The sequence below is a fragment of the Hylobates moloch genome, unplaced genomic scaffold, assembly GCF_009828535.3.
Source record: "Hylobates moloch isolate HMO894 unplaced genomic scaffold, HMol_V3 SCAFFOLD_1, whole genome shotgun sequence".
NCBI lineage: Eukaryota > Metazoa > Chordata > Mammalia > Primates > Hylobatidae > Hylobates > Hylobates moloch.
The window spans coordinates 184,461,585-184,487,178 of NW_026652276.1; the positions used below are offsets into that span (position 1 = coordinate 184,461,585).

Below are 25,594 nucleotides of genomic sequence, written 5' to 3' on the forward strand. Positions count from 1 at the left end.
GCACCCGCCACCATACCTGACTAATTTTTTTGTATTTTTTGTAGAGACACGGTTTCACCATGTTGCCCAGGCTGGTCTCAAACTCCTAGGCTCAAGTGATCCACCTGCCTTGGCCTCTCAAAATGATGGGATTACAGGTGTGAGCCACCACACCTGACCTGCCATTCAGTTTGGACTGTGTTGTCAAAATGAAGCCTACGTTGACCCTCATAAACCTCATTAAACCTCAGGGACTCAAGCCGGAGAGAACCAGAAACTTCCAAGGCGTGCTAACTGGAATGTTTCTGTGCTATGCCAGCCTGGAGAATCCTAAAGAGCTTTTAGAGTTTATAATCTCAAGAATACACAAGCACATGAACCTGTGGCAATTATGTACTAATCAAATGCATCCATATTAAGTACATAAAAATTCTGCTCATTGTGCAGTAGCCTATTTACTGTAATATACACGTAATATATACAGAGCCAGGAAGTTTCCAAAATTTACAAATAAACTTTGTCTTTTCTTTCCATCCCTCTTGAGTACTTGGCATAACAAACAGTATAAAGAATAGCTTGATTTGATATAAAATCAAAGCCACTTAAAAATACAAATATTAGTAACTCCTACTGAAAATTAAAGAGTTACTTCCTCCCTTGGAATAATAGCCATATAGGTCCATAATCCCTTGAGGTTAGATGAATTCTATAATTCAAATAACTTAATTAGCTTATAGATTTCCAAAAGGTAATAAGGTGCATATGCCATGCCTAGAGCAGCACTCTATAATCCAACACATTAATACTTCTGCAGTGAAATGCATGATAATTCACATAAGTAACAGAAATAATGATCATAAATAGCTTTAAATCCTTTCAACTCAGATCTTGCTGCCAAATGAATTCAGGTCATGTCAAACTTTGCCACCACATACATTTTTTAAAAACTGGCTTGTGATATCTCCATATTTTTTGTAATATGAAATTACAGATTAGGGATTGTGAGTCTGTATCTTCAAGAATTTCATCTATTCTGTTTTACTTTTATAGAAGGATCAATCAATTGGTGTTTAGTCTCTCAAGGCCTGGGTAGTTTTGGGTAGGTTTTTTTTTATTTGGTTATATCATTCCCCATCAATCCCAGGACTTTTCAAAGTAAATCACAGTAGAATGCAATAGAAGAAGGTACTGTTATCTTGGGGATTGGTAGTGGTTGCTGGGAGCAGCCTCTTTCCCCAAAGCTCTGCCTTAAAAATGAGCTGCCTTTTCAAATGCAGCACAGGGCCACAGAAGGAGAGAATTGATCTCACAGAATTTATAGATGGGGAAAATCACTGCCAGAAATCATGCCTCTAGATAGCACAGTGGGACCCATAAATACTGAAGGCTTGAGGAGCGTCTGGACAGAACCCTGTTGAGGATTCCTGCAGCGCGAGTGCTGCCACTGCCATTACTCAAAACTCAGACCTCAGAGACAAGCGCAGCTCTAGGATCTGCATGTAAACAACATCATTTTATATAGAGAGATCATAAAGTTATAGAATGGATGCAATCTGGCTACTCAGAACTTCCTGCTACAAACTACAACAACTCTTAGCAGGATCAGCACATCCTTTCATCTTTTCTAGATAGATAAATGGAGAACAGCACCATTAACTTGAGGTTGCAGTGAGTGGAAAGAGAGAAAGAGATGAATGGACAAATTTTAGGGAGCTTTTAAAAAGCTACAAACTTACTCTCAGGGGATATTACATGTTACTCTAGGCTAGTGCAATTCAAGAGCATTCAAGAAAAAGACTTGCCTCATGCTACATTGAAATGTGAAAAATGTGATGAGCAACATGAAGATATTGGTATAATAAGCAGTTCTGGCATTTATCCTTTTTTTTTTGGAAGCTAAGAGTGAATTTTGAGGTCAGTATTATTCACAAGGGAGAAAATACTCTTACTCTACTCCCCCAAAATTAAGAAACACAGTAAAAGCTTCTTTGCTACTTTGCAATTCTTTTTCAAATAATTCTGCCCCAAATAAGACCATTATTATCCAGATTATCAATAGTTTGATAGTTCTATGAACAGCACTGTAGAAAAATGATTATATCATACTTAGATTTTTATTTCCTTCTTTACCATCTGCCAGAAAATCCCTAAAAGTATTAGCTTTCTTGGCCCATGGCATCAAAATAATCTACTGTTAAGTAGAGCAACATCTTGATGACATGGCAAGTCTAGGAATACTAACTCATGAACAGTATCTAAAATATGACTCCCAGTTTTAAGCATATAATGCTGTAATTTCCAGGATGGCTGGTTTAATATGGTTTTGTTGTTTTGTTTTCTTGCTGTTTTATTCCTATTCCTCTCCTAGTACAAAAACCTATGCTATATAACATTTTAGGTATCTGAGCATTTTGTTTAATAACATGACTGTCTAAATAAATTTGTTCCATTAATGTTTAGATTTTATAAAATTATAATTGTTTATTTTCTAGTAGCTAGCTTCTTGCTTGATAATATTCAAAGCAAATTGTTTTTATTACTCTTATTACCTCACTGTATATCATATATCCACAGGGTACTTTGGAATACAGAGTTCAAGACGAGGGAAAATCTACTGGGAAGATGAGAATGTGGTCCTAAGTGTGCTATTTTACCAATTCTCTGATCACGGGTAAAATAAATGCATGAGGAATGGCTACATAGGGAATGCGGTTGAGTCAACGGTCTGCCTGGTTGGTATGCTCTCAGCTGCTGTCCCCGACGTCCGACAGTGTGTGCACATCCCACCATGCAGAGCAGCTTCTGGCTCTCATGAAATACAGGCTCGATTTGCCTCGCCTATGCCTGCATATAGAGGCAGCTCATGCTTTGTCAAAGTTCAGGGGCTGTAGCCAAAAGGGCAGCAGTTTGATTCACGGGTAAGAAGCAGAGCAGGAAAAAATGGTTACTGTATCGGATAATGCTTTGTGGCAGCCCAGGAGGGAAGTGTCCTGGGGCTTCTCAGTCCCAAGTGACAGGGATGGCAATTGTGACTGAAAAGAGCCCACAGATATTACTTTAATTAAGAACAGTTCCATTCTGCATGAACAGAAATCCTCTAATTACTCTTGGATATGTCAAGAACTGTTTTTGACAGAGCAAACAAATTTAATTTTGGTAAAATATGGTCATCAAAGTTAAGATAATTCATTATTTCATGAATAGAAATTATAAATTTAGAGAAATGAATATGTCCAAAGTTTTTGCTCAGCCTAAATTATCAATTAAACAATTATTTGGATAAGGAAGTCTAGAGTTTATGTCTGTACCTCTGTTTTGCTCACCAAAAAATACTCATAGGGGAATTTAGCATTTATTAACTGAGAAAACATATTTCAAGAACAATGTTGTATGGGGGAACATAATATGCAAGCAAGATTTTCATTCTAAGCATCTACTAAAAACTGATATTAAGGATTAAGAGAGGTCAAAGAAAGTAGAAAAATAAAGTCAATAAAAATCTTCAAAAGTATTCTGTACTTGAACTAAAAACATGCTTCGTTTATACTTGAAATACTTTTTTTCATAATATATAGAAAAAGAACCAGGTTCTAAAAGCAACTGTCTTCCAATTTCTGTTTTATATTTATGTTTAAAATGAGGCTACTAGTAATAATCTCTGTTTTGACTATCAGACTTACAAACCTTTCTTTCTGGCAAAATGTGACAGTGTGTGATTTATTGTACTTAATACTTTGTCCCTCAGTCACTTTCCTGGCTGAATTTTCCAAACCTCATTAGGGGACTTCTTCCAGTTCATGGCAGATGGACAATGACCACAGGATATAAAATGAACAGCTGTCCTCCTCCCTGCTTGTGCCTTTCTCCCTTCCAGTCCTATCCCTCTTCCCTCACTTCCAAAATATTTGTATTTCTTCATTGTCACTGGTACTCCTACCATAATGGAGACAGGGATCCATTCTCTCCCAATTTATGGAATGCCAAGCCACGTTCCAACCACTTCCAAGTGCCCACCCCCTGCAAGTTTTCTCCCAAGCCCACAGTAGAGAACTTTTGCCATGTTGCATGAAACACAAGGAAGAGAAATGTGTCTGGCTTTGCCAGGTTCCCTGCCAGGCCGTCCTCCTTTCCCCAGGGCCCACATAAACTACGCCCAAATGCTCATGCCTGGCCCATTTTCTAGGAGGACTAATCCCCATCCTGGGCAGCAAGTGTTAACTATCTCCCCTCCTGCACTCATGGCAATCTGGAGACAGCATTAGTATCATTGTTGCTGTCTGGCTCTGACCTTGGTCCCCAGTTCTTAGCAGGGCTCCTGCGTCTTGTTCTTCTTACAGGGTGCCATTCCCCTAACCTTCACCGTGACGCCTGACCCTCTGGTGGTACCATGCCTACTCTTGTCAATCTCTTTCCCAAATAATGAAGTCCTCCCTCCAGCCCTCCCTCTTTCCTGGACTTTCCAACAAATTAAACTCTCATTCTCCTCTGTAGTCTGCATCTGTTAATCAGCAATGTTTATTGCCATACTTGTTTTCTTCTCTCACGTGGACTCTCCCCTCACCCCCTCCCCTCTATTTGATAATGAACTTCTCAAAGATTGGGGCAGTGTCTTAGGCTTTGCTTTCTCTACAGTGAACGTAAGCATATTATGATACATATAATAAACATTCTAAAGATCCTAAAGATCTTCTCTTTGACAGATGAGTCCCTGGTTAATTGACAAGAAACTGGAAACTGCAGGCTCAGACTAAATTCTAACAATGCCCATGGATTTCATTTAGCATACTCCCTTGCTTCCGAAGTCAAGAATGAGGATAGTATTCAGCACCAATGTGGAACAGTATGAAATTCCTAACCTAACCTAGGAATTCAATTTAGTTACATTTTTTTTTAGTTCTAGGTGTGAGCCAAATTCTGCCTTACATATAGAAAGGAACACTTGTAAGTTCCTTAGCCCTCAAGGAATATTTAAGTTAGAAAAGGTGAAAGTGAATGTGCAGAAATGGTCAGTGTATCTATCAAAGCAGAGTGAAGTACCTGTCATAAAATAAATTCAGAGGAAGTGGGGCAACGGGATGAGTTTTCATGGAGGAGTGGTGTTTGAGAGACCATTTGGTCTACATCAGTAATGAATTTCTTCTCAACCTGTAGTTCACTGCTGTATTCCTTCTACTAGAACAGTCCCCCCAAAATGTTAATAGCACAAATTTATGAATGAATTACTGACATTTTTCTAAGCCTCATGAGTGACAAATTGAATATATCAAAAGAGAAAGGGGATAATACCTATGTCAAATTGTGTATTTTAATAATTCATATAAAAAAATTTAATTATCAGTTCTAATAATTAAAAAACACTTACAATTAATCTCAACAATCTTTGCCAGAACTTTGGGCTTAGTGGTATTTTACAGGATTTCAGAATATTTTCTTTTGTTACTTAAGCTAGGGCTTAAGAGTTTGGGGTGAGGTGGATTTGAAACAAATATATATTTATAAATATTATATATAAATATATATGTTATATATATGTATTTCATTTAAACTCATTTTTAAAAATAAGAATTCCCTAAAAAGGTCAACTGTGGGATGACAAATCAGGATACCCTGCATCATAATCAGTTTCACACCTTTGCTTACCAAATTTTAGTTAACATAGAGGTATTCCATATATATTTCATTTTTTGTTTTAATATAGATATTTGAAGATCTGAAAATCAAGTCTTAAATCTTAGTTGAATACATTTACATCAAAGAACCTTACCCTTAAATAAAACATGTATTTAACCTTATAAAACATATGTATTATTTTTGCCATTAAAATTTTCTAATGTTTCATTTATTTTTGTTTTGGGCTTAGGTCACCAAATATTTTGTTAGTCTCATACTCAGAGGTGTCCATGTTTCAGAAGAGGTGTTCACTATTTCACAGTAAGTTCCCCAAGGTCTCACTCACCAGGGAGAGTGATTCTTGAAAAAAAAAAAAAAAAAAGAGAATCTAATTTTAAATATATTTCAGTAAGTTCGTGGAGGAAATGAGCAATAATTCATACCAAGATATGGAGGGATCGATTTCTCCTCCTCTTGAATTACCTGTTCTAAAAGAGTTAAGAGAGAAGTTCTCTACTGAATCAAGTTCTGAGCAATTAAGATGTTTATGAATTAGGCTCAAGGGAAAAAATCAACTGCTTTTCTTATGCTAAATGAAATATAATACCTTTTACAAGTGACATTTTATCCTTTACATCTATTAAAGAAAAAACAATACCAGATCTCTTTTCTTTCACAAAGCAATATTCCAATTCAGCTAAAAGTATTTTTAGCTTTTGTAATTTCCAGTTTTTATTTTTCAAAATACACTGGCGTAAACAGACTGGCTCTCATTCATCTCTGAGACTCCGTAGCATGTACAGTACAGAAGGAGTATAATTTAGGCCTAAGAACATTTGTATATCTTAATAAATATAAAGCATTTATGATTTAATGACTTCCGTCTGTCTTGAAATGATAAAAACAAAAACAAAGTAGCAAAAAAAAAAAAAAATTAAACACACATACAAAAATAAAACCTGAATGTTTAGGACATCCATAAGTAAAAATCAAGAGAAAAGGTGCTAATTCTATAAATCATGAACAAATAATAGATTCTAGTTAGCTCAGTAATTATGTACTGATAAACACATGCATATATATTTCTGTCTACTTGTTTCACTTAAAGCATAGCTTACTGGTGATTCTGTTTCTTTCTGGGTAATCTTTTCCATTGACTGTGGTCCTCAGATCACCTCCCCCAAATCCCCTCTTGGCATGATATGTCTGCATCACATCAGTTTAACACTTGGTAACATACTATTATAGATGTCTTTGTAATGGTTACTTGTCACTCAGGCAAGAAATATTTATGAGCATCTGTTTATTATGAGTCCCTGGGTTAGTGACTGAGGATACTGTGATGGACAAGATAGATTTGTCTGGCAAGCCAAACTATTTATGCTTCATGGTGTGTTTTTAAATGCTTTACCTTTATTCCTTGTTTGGCTAATGAATCCTCCTAATCTGATGTAAGAGGTAAGCTAAATTGAACAAGCATATTACTTGGTAAATTCTTTTAGAGTAACTCAATGCAGATCTCTATCAAGGAAGTGACAAGGTCACCCCTAACACAACTACCCAAATAATTTTTCTGAAGAATTAATTTCATTCTATTTCTCTATTGCTTAAGAGAGAAAGACGTTCTTTTGCAGACCTCTATTAAATAATTAAAGAACAACATCATTTTACTTTTAAAAAGTTAAATTAAATGAGTTTAAAACCTCCATTTAACATTTATCCCTCTATTAAATAAGTTGAAGCCCTGAGCTGATACAGATGAGTCTTCAGATAGATGCAACTTTATCTGACATTGCTCATAGCTACCAGGCCCAGTTCCTCTGCTCTAGGAGGGCATGCATGTTCCCCTCCAATGCCTTGCCTGTGTTCACTCTGCCTCTTCACTTGAAAAACCTTTCTCTGTCCTTTCAAGTGACTCAGGTTGTTGGCAGGGATTCTCCTTCCTAAGAAGCCTTTCTAAAGGACCTCATTAGGCACTGCCACCCTGGGGACCTATACACAGACCCATCCTGTTTACAACAATGCCACTTTCTAGAGATTTCATGCTAGGTATGTACCCAGTGCCTTCTACTACATTGTTAAGTGCTGTAAAAACGTTCTGTTTTCTCACTTATTTTGTTTTCTCAGAGTTGAAGCCAGCTGAAGCAAATACTGAGCACACAACAAATAATCAGCGAAATTTTGTTAAGTGAATGATGGACACAAAGTACTACCGGCATTTCCTTTGGACCCTCAACCCTGCCTGAGACAGCAGAGTTCAGAGGCATCTGTAGGGTAACACTTTGCAAGGGTGTCATCTCAAATTTTTCTTCCCATCCCAGAGGAAATCTAAAGGAAGCGGGTAAATGCCCCTAAGGCTACAACTATAAATTCCACAAGTTGCATCTAATGAATCAAGTAAGGATGGTAGCAAATCGATGTCTCAGCACAGAAATGGATACGAGATCTTTCACTGGAATGGAAAAATGAAAAGTTCTTCTAAGAATATTTTAGGACACTTTCCAAGATGATTTAGCGGTGGATAACATGATAAATTTCATCTTACAGAACTGCATTTTCAGGATTCTTTAACTTTAAAAATCATTGGTTAAGACAGCCTTACATTTCTGTATATATATGTATGCGTGTGTATATGTATATATACATATGTGCATAATCTATTTGCACATATATAATATATAATTATATAAACACATCAGATACACACATGTATGTATACATATATAATGTAATATATGTATATATTGTATATTCATTGTGTGTGTATTTGAAAGAATTGAAAGAGTATTGCTGCTAAACATTGGCATGATGGACTTTATTTGAGACACCCCTTAGTAATTCAAGCAATTTTTGTATGAGGAACTTGGGAGTCTTTTGGATAACATTTGTTATGCAACTGAAAATGTTTACAAGAGCAATATGAAAGTATCAACACAGTAACTTCTCCAATTGTAGTTATATATGCCCAATTATGAACATAACTGATCACTTAGGTCATAAATAATAATAGAATTCCCTAGAAAACTGCTTGAATCACTGTGTTATACAGTGAACATTTAACATTTAATATCCTAAAGGACTTCCTAAGGAGTGATACTAAAACTAACTGGACATATGTAACCATATTATTAGTATAGATTTGGAGAATTCCACAGTACACAAGGAAATGCAAATGTTGAATTGTTAACATATAGTTTTTTATAATATAATCTAATTTTTGAACTGAGTATAAATAAAATGGCTATTATGGCTGCTATTGGATTGGTTGGATTCATTTTAATTGCTATTTTGGTATCTGATTACTATGGATACCCACAATTACGGCATTTCTAGAATTTGTGAGTGTACCTCAGTCTGGACCTCACATCACCCAAATAAACAGAATGATGTCATACCCTTATACCTCATAAACATCCATATAAACATATGATAATGAGATACACAAAACGTTCCTGGGAATTTCTGCCGGCTATACTGTATTCACCACACACCACCACACACCACACAACAGATGCTTTGCTACTACATTGTTTCTTTGCCATTCTAACTCTTCTTGGTTTCCCCCAATTTTTTACTCTCAAAGTGCAGTAAGTAAATTCACCAGTGAAGTTTATAAACAATAAATTACAATTTCTTTTACTAAATATGTTCTATTTCATTCCTAAGAATATGTTAAAATTTCACTTTTGATTCTAAAACTGCCACCCGAAAAGATTTATAAATGTATTTTTAGTTATAAACTTGAGATCTCTTTTTCTCATTTCCTTCCTCCCTCTTTCCTTCCTCCTTCCATCCTTCCTTCATTTTCTCCTTGCCATCTCTCTCTCTCTGTCTCATTCCCCAATTCTGTTACTCTTCCAGTCTTCCAGCAGGATTCAAATCCGTGCTTTAAATAACATATGTTGGCCTGATGGGCTACAGTCCTCTGGCTTGTGGGGAGACCAAGGGCTCTTGCTAAGTCCCATGTTTGCGTCTAGTCCCAAGACCTTGGCCCTGGTGCTTGTTCTGGGTTTTGAGTCTTATGTAATAAACCCTTCACTCTCTGATTACCTCCTCTTCTTGGTACTTTTTCATTAACTCTATTGTAACTGGTACAAATGAAAGGCAAGGAAATAGAGGATCTATGCCATATTAGAAGTATACTATTCACCAAAATAGTAATTTTTTCCCTGTAATAAAGGATAATTTAATTGGTGTAGGAGCTCTCCACCCTTGAATAAAGTACAAATGATATTAGAATTAGGAGACATATATTTTAAAATTGATTCTCTTGTGTTCTTTAATTGCTTAAAGACAATATCTGAAACTAATGTTCATTTCTCTAACAAAAAGAACAAGTATTCAGAATACTGATACATTATTAACCATTATTCAGCTTATGTTATATATTAATAGCATAATTAATCTAAACACATTTATTCTGATTAAGAGGCTCTAAGTTGCCTGTCATGCTACAGTTAAAAAAATTTGTTTTTGTAGCACCACAACTCTTTAAAAATAAAACATTTTTTTGATTATAAAAACATTACATGTTTGCTACAGAAGAGTTAGGATACACTTGTTAATAAGTCAAAGAAAACTCTTTCATCAAAAAACCATTATTTTTGTTTTTCCTAACACTTTACTTGTGATCACACATGGACTTTCGAACTGTCTGTAAATTGTTGTAGGTAATACTGTCAACTGGAGAAGACAATAACCCAGAATGTAATCAGGTGACTTCACATAGTACCTCCTAAACAGGCTGAAACAAGGCACAGTGATGAAAAAGTGACAAATACGTGACTTAAAGAAAACTGTCCTTCAGCACAGTCAACCACAGTGGGCTCCTGGCTATAGAACACTGACTTGCAATTTGGAATAGAAGAATCCTGAGAGAAACAGTCCTTTCACTAACGGCAGACCTTCTAAGATATGGAAGCGACTGGAGGATGCTGTTCTGAGCATGGCAGGGGGACACCTACAATTCTCATGCCATAGGGAATGGCCAGGAGGGGGTTTCGCTCTTATGGGACCTAGGCCCCATTAAAAGACAGCATGTTTCTTCTCCTAGAACATTTCCTTTGTAATTTTATACAAGTTATTTATAAATACATACCCTTGAAAAATAAAATAGAAGGTAATAGAATAGACAGCAAAACTGCAAATACTTGATCAAAAGGCACCTTATTTTACTGAATGCTTTGGGTAAGAACTTTTAGCTCTAAAACAAAAGCACTATCACAAGGACAAAAAAACCAAACACCACATGTTCTCACTCATAGGTGGGAATTGAACAGTGAGAACACAGGGACACAGGAAGGGGAACAACACACACCGGGGACTGTTGTGGGGTGGGGGGAGGGGGGAGGGATAGCATTAGGAGATATACTTAATGCTAAATGACGAGTTAATGGGTGCAGCAAACCAACATGGCACATGTATACACATGTAACAAACCTGCACGTTGTACACATGTACCCTAAAACTTAAAGTATAATAATAATAAAATTTTTAAAAAAAGCACTTTAAAGAAACACTGCCAGATACAGTCATTGTTTTCATTATCTATGTTTGAATTTAACATAGATTATTTATGCCAAACATGAAGCCCTTAATTGGTTTCTTTCGGTTACCAGTAATTATCTTTCTCACTACCAGTTAGTCAGAGCTCAGGAAATGGAACATATTTCAATCTTAATCTGAGCAAAACACAACCAGCAAGGTAATCCTGCTGTAACAGAATAAGCCAATGTATGCAAAATACATATGTAAATCATCTTAAGATTTTTTGAATTATCTGCAGCATTTTTAATACTACTCACTGCTGGAGAGAAGTGAGAAAAGAATGTAACGTTTAAAAATATTTATTTCACTTTAAAAATGTTTAGATTATTTACTGTAAAATTAAGACTTACTATTCTGTAAATCCAAAAGCATCTGGCATTACAATCCTGATTGCACACTATGTTTAAAGCAAACACTTCCAAGTTAAATTGTTATAACTGCTAAAAACACTTACCAATGGAAAATTGGAGGACAGAAGCTGTTGTTGTATTAAGGCCTGTGGTAATCTAGAGAAAAAGAATATATAAAAATAAGACAAGATAGAGAGGAGAAACAGGAGAAAGACGCTGGGAGGGGTATGGGGAGGGGAAGAGTTAAAAAAGAAGAGAGAGGAAATCCATTAACAGAAGTTGCATTTACCCAGTTGTTAGTTCATTTTATCAATGTGTCTGAACACAGACCTGTTTCTTCTTCCCCTGTGGGGAATAAAGAAGTGAAATCCTGACTTGGGGACGGATAGCATATTTCTCAATGTCCTTTCATAAACTGTTTTTAGTGGAATGCAGCAGGTTATCTTGTGAAGGCATTTAACGAAGCTCCTCTCCACTCATTTCACCATCTCCCCTCCATCCTACCAGATCAATAGATCTGGGACCCAAAGAGAATGTAGCAAAAAGGCTACCGAACAAAAATTGGGAGATAAATTAAGAACAAATGAGTAGAATACAATTATTTTGAAAAGGAAATAGAAATACAATAGCTAAAGGTCGTAGGCTTTCTTTGTGGAGGGGTGTGATGAAATGGTCTAAAATTGATTGTAAAATGGTTCCATAACTTTGGAAATAAACCAGAAGCCTTGAACTGTACACTTTAAAGAAGGTAGAATCTGTGGATTATTTCTCAATAAAACTGTTACCAAAAAAAAAATGAAGGAAAGAAATAGAATTATGGACCTAGAAATAGTCTTCCAACAAGTTTCTGCTACTTTTCCTTAGTTTCATGAAGAAGCATGCTTAAGCAAATTTCCCCCTTCTGAAAGAAGAATGGTGCTTCTTTAATTTTAAAATTTTATTTATTTATCCTTTAGAGCAGTTGCTTTAACCCATACCAGCTCAAATGAGACAAGAATTAAGGTTCTCATTTTGCTGGCTTCTGAAACTCTGTACACTATAATATAGGACATTTCAGTGACTCCACCCTATACAATAGAAAGTGGATAACTCATCACTGTGGCAGAGGCAGTAGGTTGTCTTACTTTCGCTTCTTTTTTTTTTTTCATTGTTTTGTTTTTTTGAGACAGAGTCTCTCTCTGTTGCACTTTGCTTCTTATATGTCTTAATAACATCTTTAGACATATCCCCGCACTTTGTTAGCCCTTATATGATAGAGTCCACAATTGCAGAAGGGTCAAGTGCTATACAATTCATGAACAGCCATAGGAAATGAGTGAGCAAGCCTCTTGCTCTGTCGGAATTCAGCTGAGATGTGAATATTAAAAGATCGGATGCATGTGAATATCACAATATCTATATCATGACTTGGAGAGGTGACTGAAAGTGTGCTTTAAATACATGGCTATAAAGCTACTGCTAGTGCATTAAACGTACTGAAGAGTCTTAGATACTTATCCTGATGGTGTAATAAATGATGCTTGTGTCACCTACGTGATCAAGTTCCACAGCTGTGACCTCTGCTAGCGAACAGCAAGTTGTGTGAAATATCGCCACATTTCAAAATTATGTGTGCTGAGGGTGACCCTAGACTTTGACTGGTTACTGATTCTAATTTTTTTCACCAGGGAAGTTTAGGACTGATATAATGGTTGACTCTCATTTCTTTACCTTTACCCATGTATTTTATTAGTAAAATATCAGCTACAAGAAAGAACAGGAAAGATGAAGGAAAAAAAAAGAAGCACTGCCTATGAAATCTATTCTGAAATCTATTCACCTATATTTATACTTGAGTATTATAAATATAAATTATACCTATATTTATAATTGGGTATTATAAATTATTAATCTTGAGCTCAAATATGAGTTATTAAGCCTTTATATTTGACATTCTGAAAACAAAAGGGGCCCTTAAAGAGCTTTTGATAAATAATATGGTAACTATGAATGTCTGATACATAACTTTTGTCTTACCAAATCTCTCTTAAATTATTAAATACACTCAAAACTACAGGAAATTAGTATGATAACTAAATGAATCAGAAGAAATCACTGTAGGTCGAAGCTGTTCATTCTGTACTTTTTCTCTAAAATTTTTATTGAGTTTGATATTGTTTTAGTCCAAACTCACCCTTGTAATTAAAATGCATTTCCAAATATGTGAGAATAATTCAGTAAATAGGCCTGGCACAGAGGCACATGCCTATAATCCCAGCACTTTAGGAAGTCAAGGCAGTAGGATTGCTTGAGCCCAGGAGTTCAAGACCAGCCTAGGCAACACAGGGAGACCTCATCTCTATAAACAATTAAAAAAAATTAGCTGGGTGTGGTGGTGCACGCCTGTAGTCCTAGCTACTTGGGAGGCTGAGGCAGGAGTCTGAGGTGGGAGAATGAGGTCGTAGGATCACCCAGGAGGTCAAGGCTGCAGTGAGCCATGATGGCGCACCTGGACACCAGCCTAGGTGACAGAGTGAGGCCTTGTCTTAAAACATAATAGTAATAATTTAGTAAATAATTTCTTTTTTTAAAATGTAGGGTAACATAACTCATTTCATTTTAAATTCTGAGAGCATATTTTCCTTTGAGTGAGAAAATGAATTCCTTTTTACCTTTATTTTATACTAACAAAATTAATTAAGTTCGGTGTCACCACCTGAAATACAGAGACTAGGGGTGCATGGCACAGCAGTTAAAAAGAAACAAAAACTTGTGCTATGTCCAGGTAACAGTTTCTGCCACCCCTCACTGACTAACTTCTCCAGAAATGAAATGACTATTTAACTACATTCACAAAAATGGAGATCCTCTTTTCAGCATTTTAAAAGATAAAGCCTTAGCCTGCTAAGATTCTTTGCTTGTGGTTCTTACAACTTCAGTAAGAATGGGCTTTATGAAAAATAAGAAGACATATTGTTTAAAAAGTGATGTTTAGGGGCTGATAACTTTCATTAGTTCTCATGCACAACAATTTTGACTGCATTCAGTCATAAAGTACCATGCAAATGTTTGGATTTTAGTAAATATTGAATATAATGTTAACTGAAAACTGAATTCCTCACTTTTCATTTGATTGATCTGTCTTCTATAAACACAACTTGGGTACAATATATATTTTTGCTTCAGGGACACCAATACAGTATAAAAATTATGAAAAATTAGAAGTTAGTATAAAATGTGGACATCATCTCCATCCTTCTCAATCTGTTTTATTTTATTCCCTTTGAATCTCACCATACAAATTCATCTTAGGAAAATACTTATAATGGAAATACAAAAACTATATACTTTCTTATTTCCCAAATGAAGATAATTATTTTGAGTATTTTCCTTTTTAGTCAAAAGGCTAATCCCACATTAATTATAAAACACAATTCAAAATTAGCCCACTGAATGTATCAACTCTAATGCTAAATAAACATGGATATAGTGAAACAATCAGGACTAAACATACATAGGATTAAATAATACTTCAGTTTTATGCTATTAAAATATGAATTTTGGCATTATATTCTTAGATATTTTTATTTCCTATTAACCAGTGGCAACAAAAATAACTTGTCAAGAATTTCCAGGAATATTACTAAATGAGACACCTTCTAAAATAGGCATTTAGTCTAAGCTTAATTAACTACAGTAAAAAAATTAAATTTGTGTTAAGGTTTATAGATAATTAATTCTGTCACGGTATATTATTTAAAATGTACTAGCAAATATATTTTTTCAAGAAAAACTTCACCACCAGAGTCATACTTGTCTGCAGGAATATTATAGCACTTGTGAGGCTTGAATTATGAGCACCTATTATTTTAATTTGCATCCAATTAATTCTGTTTGTGTTGTAATTTCAACTAAAAACTCCTCAATTCATCAATGCTCTGAAGCTTGTATCTTTAATAAATTAAATGTATCTATTGGCATGAAAGGGGTATTTAAGCAGCATAAAATAAGAACCATCTTACAACAATTAATTGGCTTTCACATTTTGATAACTAAATCTTCTTTTAATTGCCCATCTAGGCAACCCCCGCCCCACCATTTACACTGGAAGTCAGTCTTTTGACAACTTTTAAAGTTAATGATTTTGAAACACAATTGTGACAGAAGGGTGAAAAATACAACCTATTACTAGAAGCCCTCTGAAAAGGAAGATATGGGAAGTAAAAGAACAAGCATTAAAGCTCAAGCTGAAAAGCAGAAAAGTAAAGCATAAGAGATGGTACAAGAGTATTAGGGACAAAGGAATTGAGACAGGATATAATATAACAATTGCTTTTTTATTATTTTTCAAGAAGGTAAAATGAAAGTAGTCTTCATGCCAAAAATAATTACCCAGTTAACAACAACCAAAGGCTCATTAGCCATATGCTGATGGCTAGTAGTTTTACTACTTTCCATTTTGAATGCTTATGTTTCATTTTACATACGATTTGGCAAGCAAAAGCTACTAATCAATCTAAAGTAAAGGAAAATAATCTGCTTCTAAGTAATTTGACATGAATCAAAATTTTAAAAAAACTGGTTTATTCAGCGTGCTCTTTCACATAAAGAAAAATCCATCAGGTTCTTCTGTGGCTATGAACCAAAGTTTTAAAATAAAGTGATAAAACTGAACATCTAACAGTTTTGACTTGCAAGGAGAAAATAAGGACAATTTTAAGAGCACGGCTTTATAGAAGAACTTAGAAGGTCATAAATTGTTTATTATGGATATTACAGCAAATACTCATATTTTTAAAAAGCCATCTAATCATAGTGATGCTCCATGTTTAATGATATCCATTGATGCTGACAATTTTATTATTGAATTATTTATTTTTACATCTGAAAATAGGCCATAGAATCGCCCCTCCCAATTTTAAGATATTTGTAACAGGACTCATAAATCGTATTTGAATTTTCATCTGAACTTTAAGAGCATAAGAAAAACTTTTGCTGGCAAAAAGCTCAGTAAATACTATAATGGAATAATGTACATGAATAGCACATACTTACCAGTTCTCGTGGGCCATATGGTTCACAGAAGGTGACGGCATTGCCATGCATAATCGCGCCACACTGTTCTCCAGTCTCACAGTTGTTACATTCAACCCTGCAGGAACACAGAACACATTCCCAGTTTGAGAACTAAGTAGCACACGTGGTTTACTGCTCAGGTAAGAAACGATGTAATATTTATTGTTACTCAGCTCAAATCACCATTTTGAGGAAAGTAGGAGTATTTTGTATTATGATAAGGTTAAGAAGACCTGAAACCAGAAAGACTTGAATATAAATCTCAATTCTTTATTATTATTATTATTATTATTATTATACTTTAAGTTTTAGGGTACATGTGCACAATATGCAGGTTTGTTACATATGTATCCATGTGCCATGTTGGTGTGCTGCACCCATTAACTCATCATTTAGCATTAGGTATATCTCCTAATGCTGTCCCTCCCCCCTCCCCCCAGTTACTTACAGTGGTGCGTAAGTTACTTAACTTTCCAAAGTTTCAGTTTCCTCACCTGTAAAACGAGGATAACCATACTGACTTAAATCTCACATAGTTATTGTGAGGATTAAATAAGAGATTATATATAAAACACAGAGTACAGAATCGATGTCATAGCAGGCACTTAATGAAAGATGGTATTATAATCAATAATTATATAATATATACATGCCCAATACAAGGACGTTTGCAAGTATTAAAAATAAGCAGAGTAATATCCACTCACATAAAAACTTGTATCTCTGAAATTAAAAGGCGTTTTATACATTTTAAACATTTTTCTTTGGAGTTATGGTTAATGTAAATGTTTAAAATGACTGTCCTCAAATCTGCATGTATACATTCTACCATGCTAAAAACAATGAAATCAGATTGTATTTAATCCACGTATTAGTATGATATACACGAATTCTAATTCAAGCACATTTTGGATACTGAGCTATTATGCTAACCTCACAAATAACGGAATTAGCTCCTATCTTTATTACTATAAAATGAAGTGGTTATTAAAATCTTGGGATAGGATCTCAAAAATAAATTTATTCATATCTCTATCTAGTAGGGATTGAACGTATCTGCATTCCGGATTTGACCTTGTATATTTACAGTAACATTTACAATTTTCTGCATTGTGACATTTCAACCTACAATCACTACATTCTTAACACGTAGAAAGAAAGAGCTATGTTTCCCCTGTCTGAACCTCAGACCACATGAGAGCTATATTTCATGCAGAAAGAACATTTTCAAAGACTTTCACATTCCAGGTGACAAACATTGCAGAAAGGGCACTATGCCCTTTGTTTAGGAGATTATTGCATTATGCTCTTTCAGCCATTTGTTAATTTTAAAGAAAAGGAGTAGAACACCCATCCAAATAGGAAGAAGACAAAAGCGTGGAAGGAGTGCATAAAGCCAGGAGGCAGAAACACTGCACGTCAAAACTTGGCAAAGAAATGAAAGTACGTCCTATATGTTTACCACATTGATTAAATGATATTATTTTAATCTTTTGAGCCATGTTCCCACACGAAAGATCAACAGTGCCAAGTATTTTTAATATATTTTAGAAAAAAACATAAATTTGATACAGAATTTGAAATGTTAGTATCTCATAGCGTCATAATTTTTAGGAGATTCAAATCTTCCCTTGGTTACTGTGAAGCAAGACGTTAGAAGAGACACAGCAGTAGCTTCGTAAAGGACAATAAACCTGTCTCTTGTTCATCATTTATGGCATGTTCCTTTTGAGCACATTGTATTCCTGAAATATTTGTTGAATGAATAAATGCATATAAGACAACTTCATAAATATAACCATTTTAAAGGTCTGAGGTCTAAAGAACTTAGAATAGTGCCTGGCACATAGTAAGCATGATGTAATTGTTAGCTGTTATTATTGCTAAGAATTTCTCATGGATTTCCACCATTTTCTTCTACTCCAGAACTTCATATTAGGGTTTTTTTCCATACAGACTGTATTATGCAAATAACTTCTTACTACTTTTCTAATTCTTTAAACTGATTGGGATTGTGATAAAAGTACAGTGAAGTGGCACAAAATTTATAGTAGGCTCCTTACTTTAGTGAGAGATGAAGGTTATTTGGCCTCCAAGTCATCGTGAAATGGCTTAAGAGAAACATCAACTTTGACGACAGAGAAAAAAAGTAAAAGAATGTTCGAACCTCACAATGGCTCTCTGCCATTTGTCTCCAGTGACTCTAAACTAAAAGTGTCATTGTTGATGTGAAATTTGAGGCCTGCTATTTGAACTTCTATAGCAATCATTTTGTCTATAAATATTGCTCAGCAGTTTCCGAATCAACTATTTATCAAGAAAATATCTATATATATGTATTACAGTCCCCCTCCTTCCATAGTTTTGCTTAAACAGAATTCAGGTAGAAACTGCATAACTGTATAAAAGTGATGGCCTACAGCCTGGAATTAGAGAACCAGTACCTAGATGACAGATGTTTGATGTCTTTGGAGAATCACTTCTATGTTGCAGAATAGCAGGGTTTTTTTTTTTAAAAAAAAAAAACAATAAACACAAGAGAAAACAGATAAACCTATTCTTCCCATTGAACTCAACAATCCACTAGACGCTTCTCTTCTTCATTGTGCTTTTCTTTTCTTTTTTTTCTTTTCTTTTTTTTTTTCTTTTTTTTTTTTTTTTTTGAGACGGAGTCTCGCTCTGTCACCCAGGCTGGAGTGCAGTGGCGCAATCTCGGCTCACTGCAAGCTCCGCCTCCTGAGTTCACGCCATTCTCCTGCCTCAGCCTCTCCGAGTAGCTGGGACTACAGGCGCCCGCCACCACGCCCGGCTAATTTTTTGTATTTTTAGTAGAGACGGGGTTTCACCGTGGTCTCGATCTCCTGACCTCGTGATCCGCCCGCCTCGGCCTCCCAAAGTGCTGGGATTACAAGCGTGAGCCACCGTGCCCGGCCCATTGTGCTTTATATCCTCAGAAATTTATAATAAATGCAAAAAGGCATTGGTAACCCTGCTGAAGAAACTAAAAGATTTATAATTATCAGATATTACCCACTGTGTGGCTGCTACCTCCAGAAACAATGGCTTCACCAAGGACTGACGGGACAAATCTGTCAGATTTCTGTCAAGGTCTTTTAAATGTCCTTTACTTGAATTTCTCACAGTATGACTGGGTTTGTCAACATAATTTATTTTAATTTACCCTGAATGCCCATCCCTCTAGGAGGTCAAATCCAACCCTCTCTTAGATGCCAATGGTGTTATTTATTCATCCATCATTTATTAATTAATTCTTGTATTTAACAAACTTAGGTTGAGGGCTTACAGGCACTGCACTAAGCTTTACTGATACAAGGACCAATGAAACACGTCTTTTCTTCTAGGAGCTTACGTTTCAAATGGAAAGGCAGAGAGTAAACAGTTACAATAGAGGGTGTCAATGCAATGATAGCTATTTATTGCATTCTGTGATGTATCAGATACTCTAATGCCTTTTAATCTCTAAGACGGTTATCAGTGTCTTATTTTACTAATGAGAAAATTTAGCTACAGAGAGGTTAGGCATTTGCTCAAGGTCACACAGTCATGAAGTTGCAATTTGAACCTAGAGTTTGTAATTTGGACCTAGAACTTTCTAACTCCAACACCCGTGACACTTGTCATTGCTCTTCACTCATAACAGGAGCATACACTGGTTGCAATGGTACCTAATGCAAAGACTGGGGAGGTAAGAGAAAGCCTCCAAAGGAGATGGTCCCAGAACTGGTCCTGAATGAGAAATAGGAGTTACTCAAGCAAGGAAGAAAGATGAGTGTGTGACAGGGCACAAAGAATGCGGAAATGACACACAGCTGATGTGATAGGTGCTGACAGAAGTTCTAAAAACAATGCCTCAATTAATTCATACAAAATCCTCTCCTTCTATTTTTTTTATCTCCACTTACATGATGCTAGAACTGAGATTTAGAAATATTAAATTACTGTCCAAGGTTACACAGCTAGTCAGTTGCAGAATTGGGAGTCAAACTCTAATTATTTTGTTTCCAAAGTCATGTGGCATATCCAACTTTCAGAAAAATTACTGTAGCAAATTATGAGCTCGAGGTAGAAAAGACTGGGGGCTACTAATGTAACTCAAGTAAGATATAATGGTGCCTTGTAATGAGGTGGGATGGAGCAAAGTGGACACCCTCTACTGCTCTATAAAAACCTAATGTAAGCCACATTTGTCATTTTCTACTTCTAACGGCTGCATTAAAAAGAAACTAATTTTAACAAGATGTTTTATTTAACTCAATATATTCAAATTATATTTTCACATGTAAGTAATATAAAAATTATTAATTGCACTGTTTACATTTTTAAATACTGTCTTCAAACTATGGGGTGTATTCTATACTTATAGCACATCTCAATTCAGACTAGCCACATTTCAAGCGCTCCACAGCAGTATGTGACTAGTGCCTATCATGCTGGACAATAGAACTCTAGAGAATTAGAGGGCTTGGAAACTGCCTGCTTTTTAGTTACACTGAAAATTGGAGATGATCAGCTGAACTTTCAGAGAAAGGAGACTGGGACTGATACGACAGTTTGGGATCTAGCTGAAATCATGGGAGTGCATATCTTTAGGGGCCTCGGGATAAGGGAGGATATACAAAGTAAGAAAAGGCCCAAGAATGAATCCCTGGGGAACAATCAGATTGCCCATGGTCTGGTTTCTGGAAAGCTCTAACCATCATTATAATCCTTCAGTGTGTACCAATCCAAGTGTATCTCCATTTACTTCTCCATAATTATTGGTGGTGGGGTTCATTTCTATGCATGTTCTTAACTAATCTGTGCTGCCCATTACGGTGATCTTCCTAATATTTTTTTTCTATCAATAAAGTTCAGTATTGTACAACTACACATATGAATGCCATTATGATAAAGGGAAAGACAAATCATAATTTCATGATGAACACAATGATCCTAACGGAGACCAGGCAAGACAGCACAGAGGGCACCTGGCGGCCATGGCTTCCAAGAAGAGAGCAGTGATCCATGTCAGAAAGACGAGGTGAATTTTCAAAACCTACGGATATTATGAACATTCAAATTCCAAGGAAGGTCATTCCTGGCTCACCCCAGAATTTGAAACAATACTTAAATCATAAGTGCTCTTTCAGTCCTACCCTCCTCACTTTCTCAGAATGCCTCTGTGTCTAACAATTTAACTTAGTTGAGTGCAGTGAGGTATTTAACCCCCAAAAATGTTCTCTATGAAGACCACAAGTAATCTGAAATTCTACTCTTCCTTTATGGAAAAGTTCTATGAGTTCCTAAGAACTAGGATTTGATTTGCTAGATAATGAGTGGTTCAATTTTCTTTAGGCTCAGTGCAAATAAAACCCCCCAAAACTGCTGTTGTTTATTGCCAACGTATAAATCTGTAACCTCACAATTAAATGTTTTCTACTTTCTCATTTTCTCAGGAAAATGTTGGGCTTTGTAAAGTTAGGTAACATATTCTTCAGAGATTTGTGGGAAGAAGGAAGTTTTCAAGAATCCCAGTTAAACAGACTTCTGTTGTTCAATTTGAAAAGGAATGTGACCTCTCAGCCTAAGGATTAGAAATGAATTGCTTCTCTGCCTAATAGTAAAAGTAATACTAAATGTTTCTCTAATCTAAGAATATTTTTCCCCTTTTATATTTCCCAATATGAAAAATAGAACATAAGAATCTGACAAATACCTTGGTGTATCATATGGATTGTCCACCTCAAAAATATATTTTGCCATGAACAATATGATTAAAAGACATTTTAAGGGAAATACTAGCAATCTTGAAAAACCATTGAAAGCTTGAACTTATTAAACCTTCTCTGAACCAATTTATCACACGCTTAGGTTCCACATGAAGCTTATCTATTACTTGAGTTTACAGATCATCAAGTGAGAGGGGACTTGAAGTATCACATCATCTTATCACTCCCTCATGATGATGAAACAGGACTAGAATTCAGATTGCCTGATTTCTTATCCAATATTGTTCCCATTCCGCCTAATGCAGCTAGTGAGGGAAAAATTCCAATTCTATAAAAACAATGTGCATTTCAAGGAATGTTTGTCATTTTTACTGTGAACATTTATTTTGAAAATTTATAATAACTTTTCTTAAAAATTGTTTTTTTCATTTATAGGATAATTTTTTTGTTTTGCTGATAAAAATGTACAAAAAGTAGAGAGATGAGTGGACTTCATAAAAAACATTAAGAGTAAATTCACTGGACTGAAGTACATGACAATCAAATCCAATACCCCTTTGGCTATATATATTCTTAGATAATTCATCACAATCTATTATATATGTACACTATCTTTTTTTTTCGCTAACAAAAACATAAAAGAATCAGTAAATATAAAGACTGGTACTTGTTGACCAAAAAAACTAGGATGAAACCATAAACATAAAAGAAAAAGAAAGGCTTTGAACCAGGGTTTTGTCTTCCACTGTAACAAGCTCCTTGGCAGACTGCAAGCTCGTTATTTTGGTATTAGTTCTCTATTTTTTGTTATTTATTATTCAGGTGGCTGTTTTTTTTCACGGGACAAAGAATTACATGTGATGGTACCTTTGAACAGTAGAGAGTATACTTCTGAAGATATAACTGAGTTTTTAAATCCTGATTTTTAAATTATTAGACATGAAAATATGCTCAACCACCCATTCATTGGGCACAGAGGAAGATGAAGTGAAATGTCCCTGTAGCCTGGGGTCCCCACATAGCAGTGACTCAGATGGGCTCTCAGCATGCAGGAAAGAGGAGGAGGATGAATGAGAAAATTGAGCTCCTTTGCACAACCAGAGATTTATGAATGGTTGGTGGTGACATCATCCTGATAACAATAAATAAATAAATAACTGAAATATTGTTTTCTCAAGAGCAGTCTAATGGCATGACTCATTCTTTTTAGATCACAGTGAAATCACTCAGCCTGTGGTCAGGTACTCTGCTGAAGCAAGTTAATTACCTAGAAATTCACTGACAATCAGTTATCATCAAATTCTCATTTGAGATACATGTAATTTGTCCCCAAGACCAAGGACATCGTATTATCTCTCCATAATGTACTGCCACTGAAGGGGTCAGTATCTGATGATCAGCTCCACCAGAAGCAATCTGGCATTCTATAAGCCTGAATTTCCGAGCCACATTCACCAGTATTTCTGAATGGAGATATTCAGATAATTTTAACTTTTGTTCTGATTACTTAAAGGTTCTTTAAAACTGAAAAAGGAAAAGAAAAGTTTCTTGTAATTTCCTGACCCAAAGATATTGTGTCTGCACCCCCAGGTACAGATCACAGGGCCTGTGCTAACAAGAATCTGAGGTGTGAGCTCACAAAGCGAGGCCAGATCAAGGACTGATGAATTCATCAAAGTAAATGAGACCTTGCTGGCCATTTGGTAGCTGGGCTGTCAGCTGACTTATTCCGAGACACTAGAACTCTTTGTACCTTCCATTCAAACCTCAACAACCAAATACTCAATTTCTGACTATATTTTACAATATAGATAATGTTTTATAATAAAGAGGACATAACCATTATACCTGTAAGCAATTTACATGATCATTTTCAAGAAATGAAAGATCAAGCTTAATTTTTAAAAAAAAATCCTACCCTCTTTGTAAATGTGGAATCTTTTTAGAGAAACAGCAAGGAAAGTTCATTGTATGACTGAGAATAATATTACCTTCAACTATGTCATGTCTTTTTTTCTAAGGAGCTAACACATGCTGTAAATGTGAAAATGACAAACTCCATTTATAGCTCATTCGTTCTCATTACTTTTCACTGAGGAAGGTAAGATAACTTTTCTTATTTCACTAGGGAGTTAAAAAATTTGATCTCTTCTTCATTAACAGGTACGAATGACAAACGTTACTTGGGTTAAAAATAACACCTCTAAAATCTTACTACTGCACACAATATTCTGACCTCCTACTATGGTAAATTCCACTACATGCTGCTTGAAGAAATATTTTCTTACTTGTTTCAAATGTACTTGACATTTAATTCCTTTGAGTGAGCTCTTGTTTTTGCCACCTAAAGCAGAAATTAAACAAGGAAGTAATAAACCTCTAGATTCACACCTTATTTCATTAGTTGGACACCCCTGGTTAACCTTTCTATTGTAGATGAAGCTTTTCCCCGGAGCAATTACATCATGCTAGAAAAAGCAGGGAATGACGGGGAGGAAGCTAGAGAGGAAAGTTAGAGGAGAGTTTTGTAATAAGAGAAAAAAGTTATTAACAAAAGAAAAGAAAAAGTAAGAGAGAGTAGAAAGTGGTCAATAAATCAAGAGGGAGGAGGTTAGAGAAAAAGTAGAGAATCATATATGATCAAAATAGTGAACCATTAAACTCCAAATATTAAATTATAATTCCATAACCTGAAAATGCACAGATAGACGAGAGGTTCTGGCAAGGGTATGTTATCAGAGAAAATATTTATTGTGTCTGATTTTTTTCATCTATTCACCATCTCCTGTAGCCACTTGCTTTTGAGAAAATGAAAGGTTTATGCTCCCTTTCACCAGCACTGTCTTTCCGGCTCACTGCCCATGGGCACGTTGGACACTGACCAAAGTGGAGATACTTTTATTATCCAATTTATTTCTCAGTTGTTTGTTCATCAGACTTACTTCTTTCTGATTACCTAGAAACTCCACTTACATTGTAGTTCTCATACTTGGCTACTAAATGGAGGAGTCCTCTTTTTTTTTTTTTATTTATTTATTTATGGCATGGGGGTTGTCCAAGATACTAATGAACTATAAAGTGGTTTTACTGCTTGCTTGACTTCTTTTTGTTTATGGGCTAAGCTATTATTAAATAAAGTTCCAGCTAGAACAATTCACCCATCTTCTTGAAATCTCAATATTTCTATACTCTTTGTTCAGAAAATTATTTTTCTCAAAGGAATTTTAGTAAGCCAAATCACCAATCTTTTTCCTTATTTCATATTAATTGCTCCAACAAATAAGTATTTTCAAGAGAATACCAGATGCAGCAGAGTCTGTGATC

The 25,594-nt window shown here is 35.4% G+C and overlaps 1 protein-coding gene across 4 annotated transcripts in view; it reads right to left on the reverse strand.

The window, feature by feature from the left end:
* Nucleotides 1-25,594, reverse strand: part of RELN (reelin) — a 543,089-nt gene that overhangs the window by 256,312 nt on the left and 261,183 nt on the right. For all 4 annotated transcript variants that reach the window (XM_058425556.1, XM_032761303.2, XM_032761302.2 and 1 more), the window contains exons 7-8: nt 16,521-16,617; nt 11,591-11,642 (exon numbers count right to left, since the gene is read on the reverse strand). In XM_058425556.1, the coding sequence (XP_058281539.1) occupies nt 11,591-11,642; nt 16,521-16,617 (149 nt within the window). The remainder of the gene's footprint in view (nt 1-11,590; nt 11,643-16,520; nt 16,618-25,594) is intronic.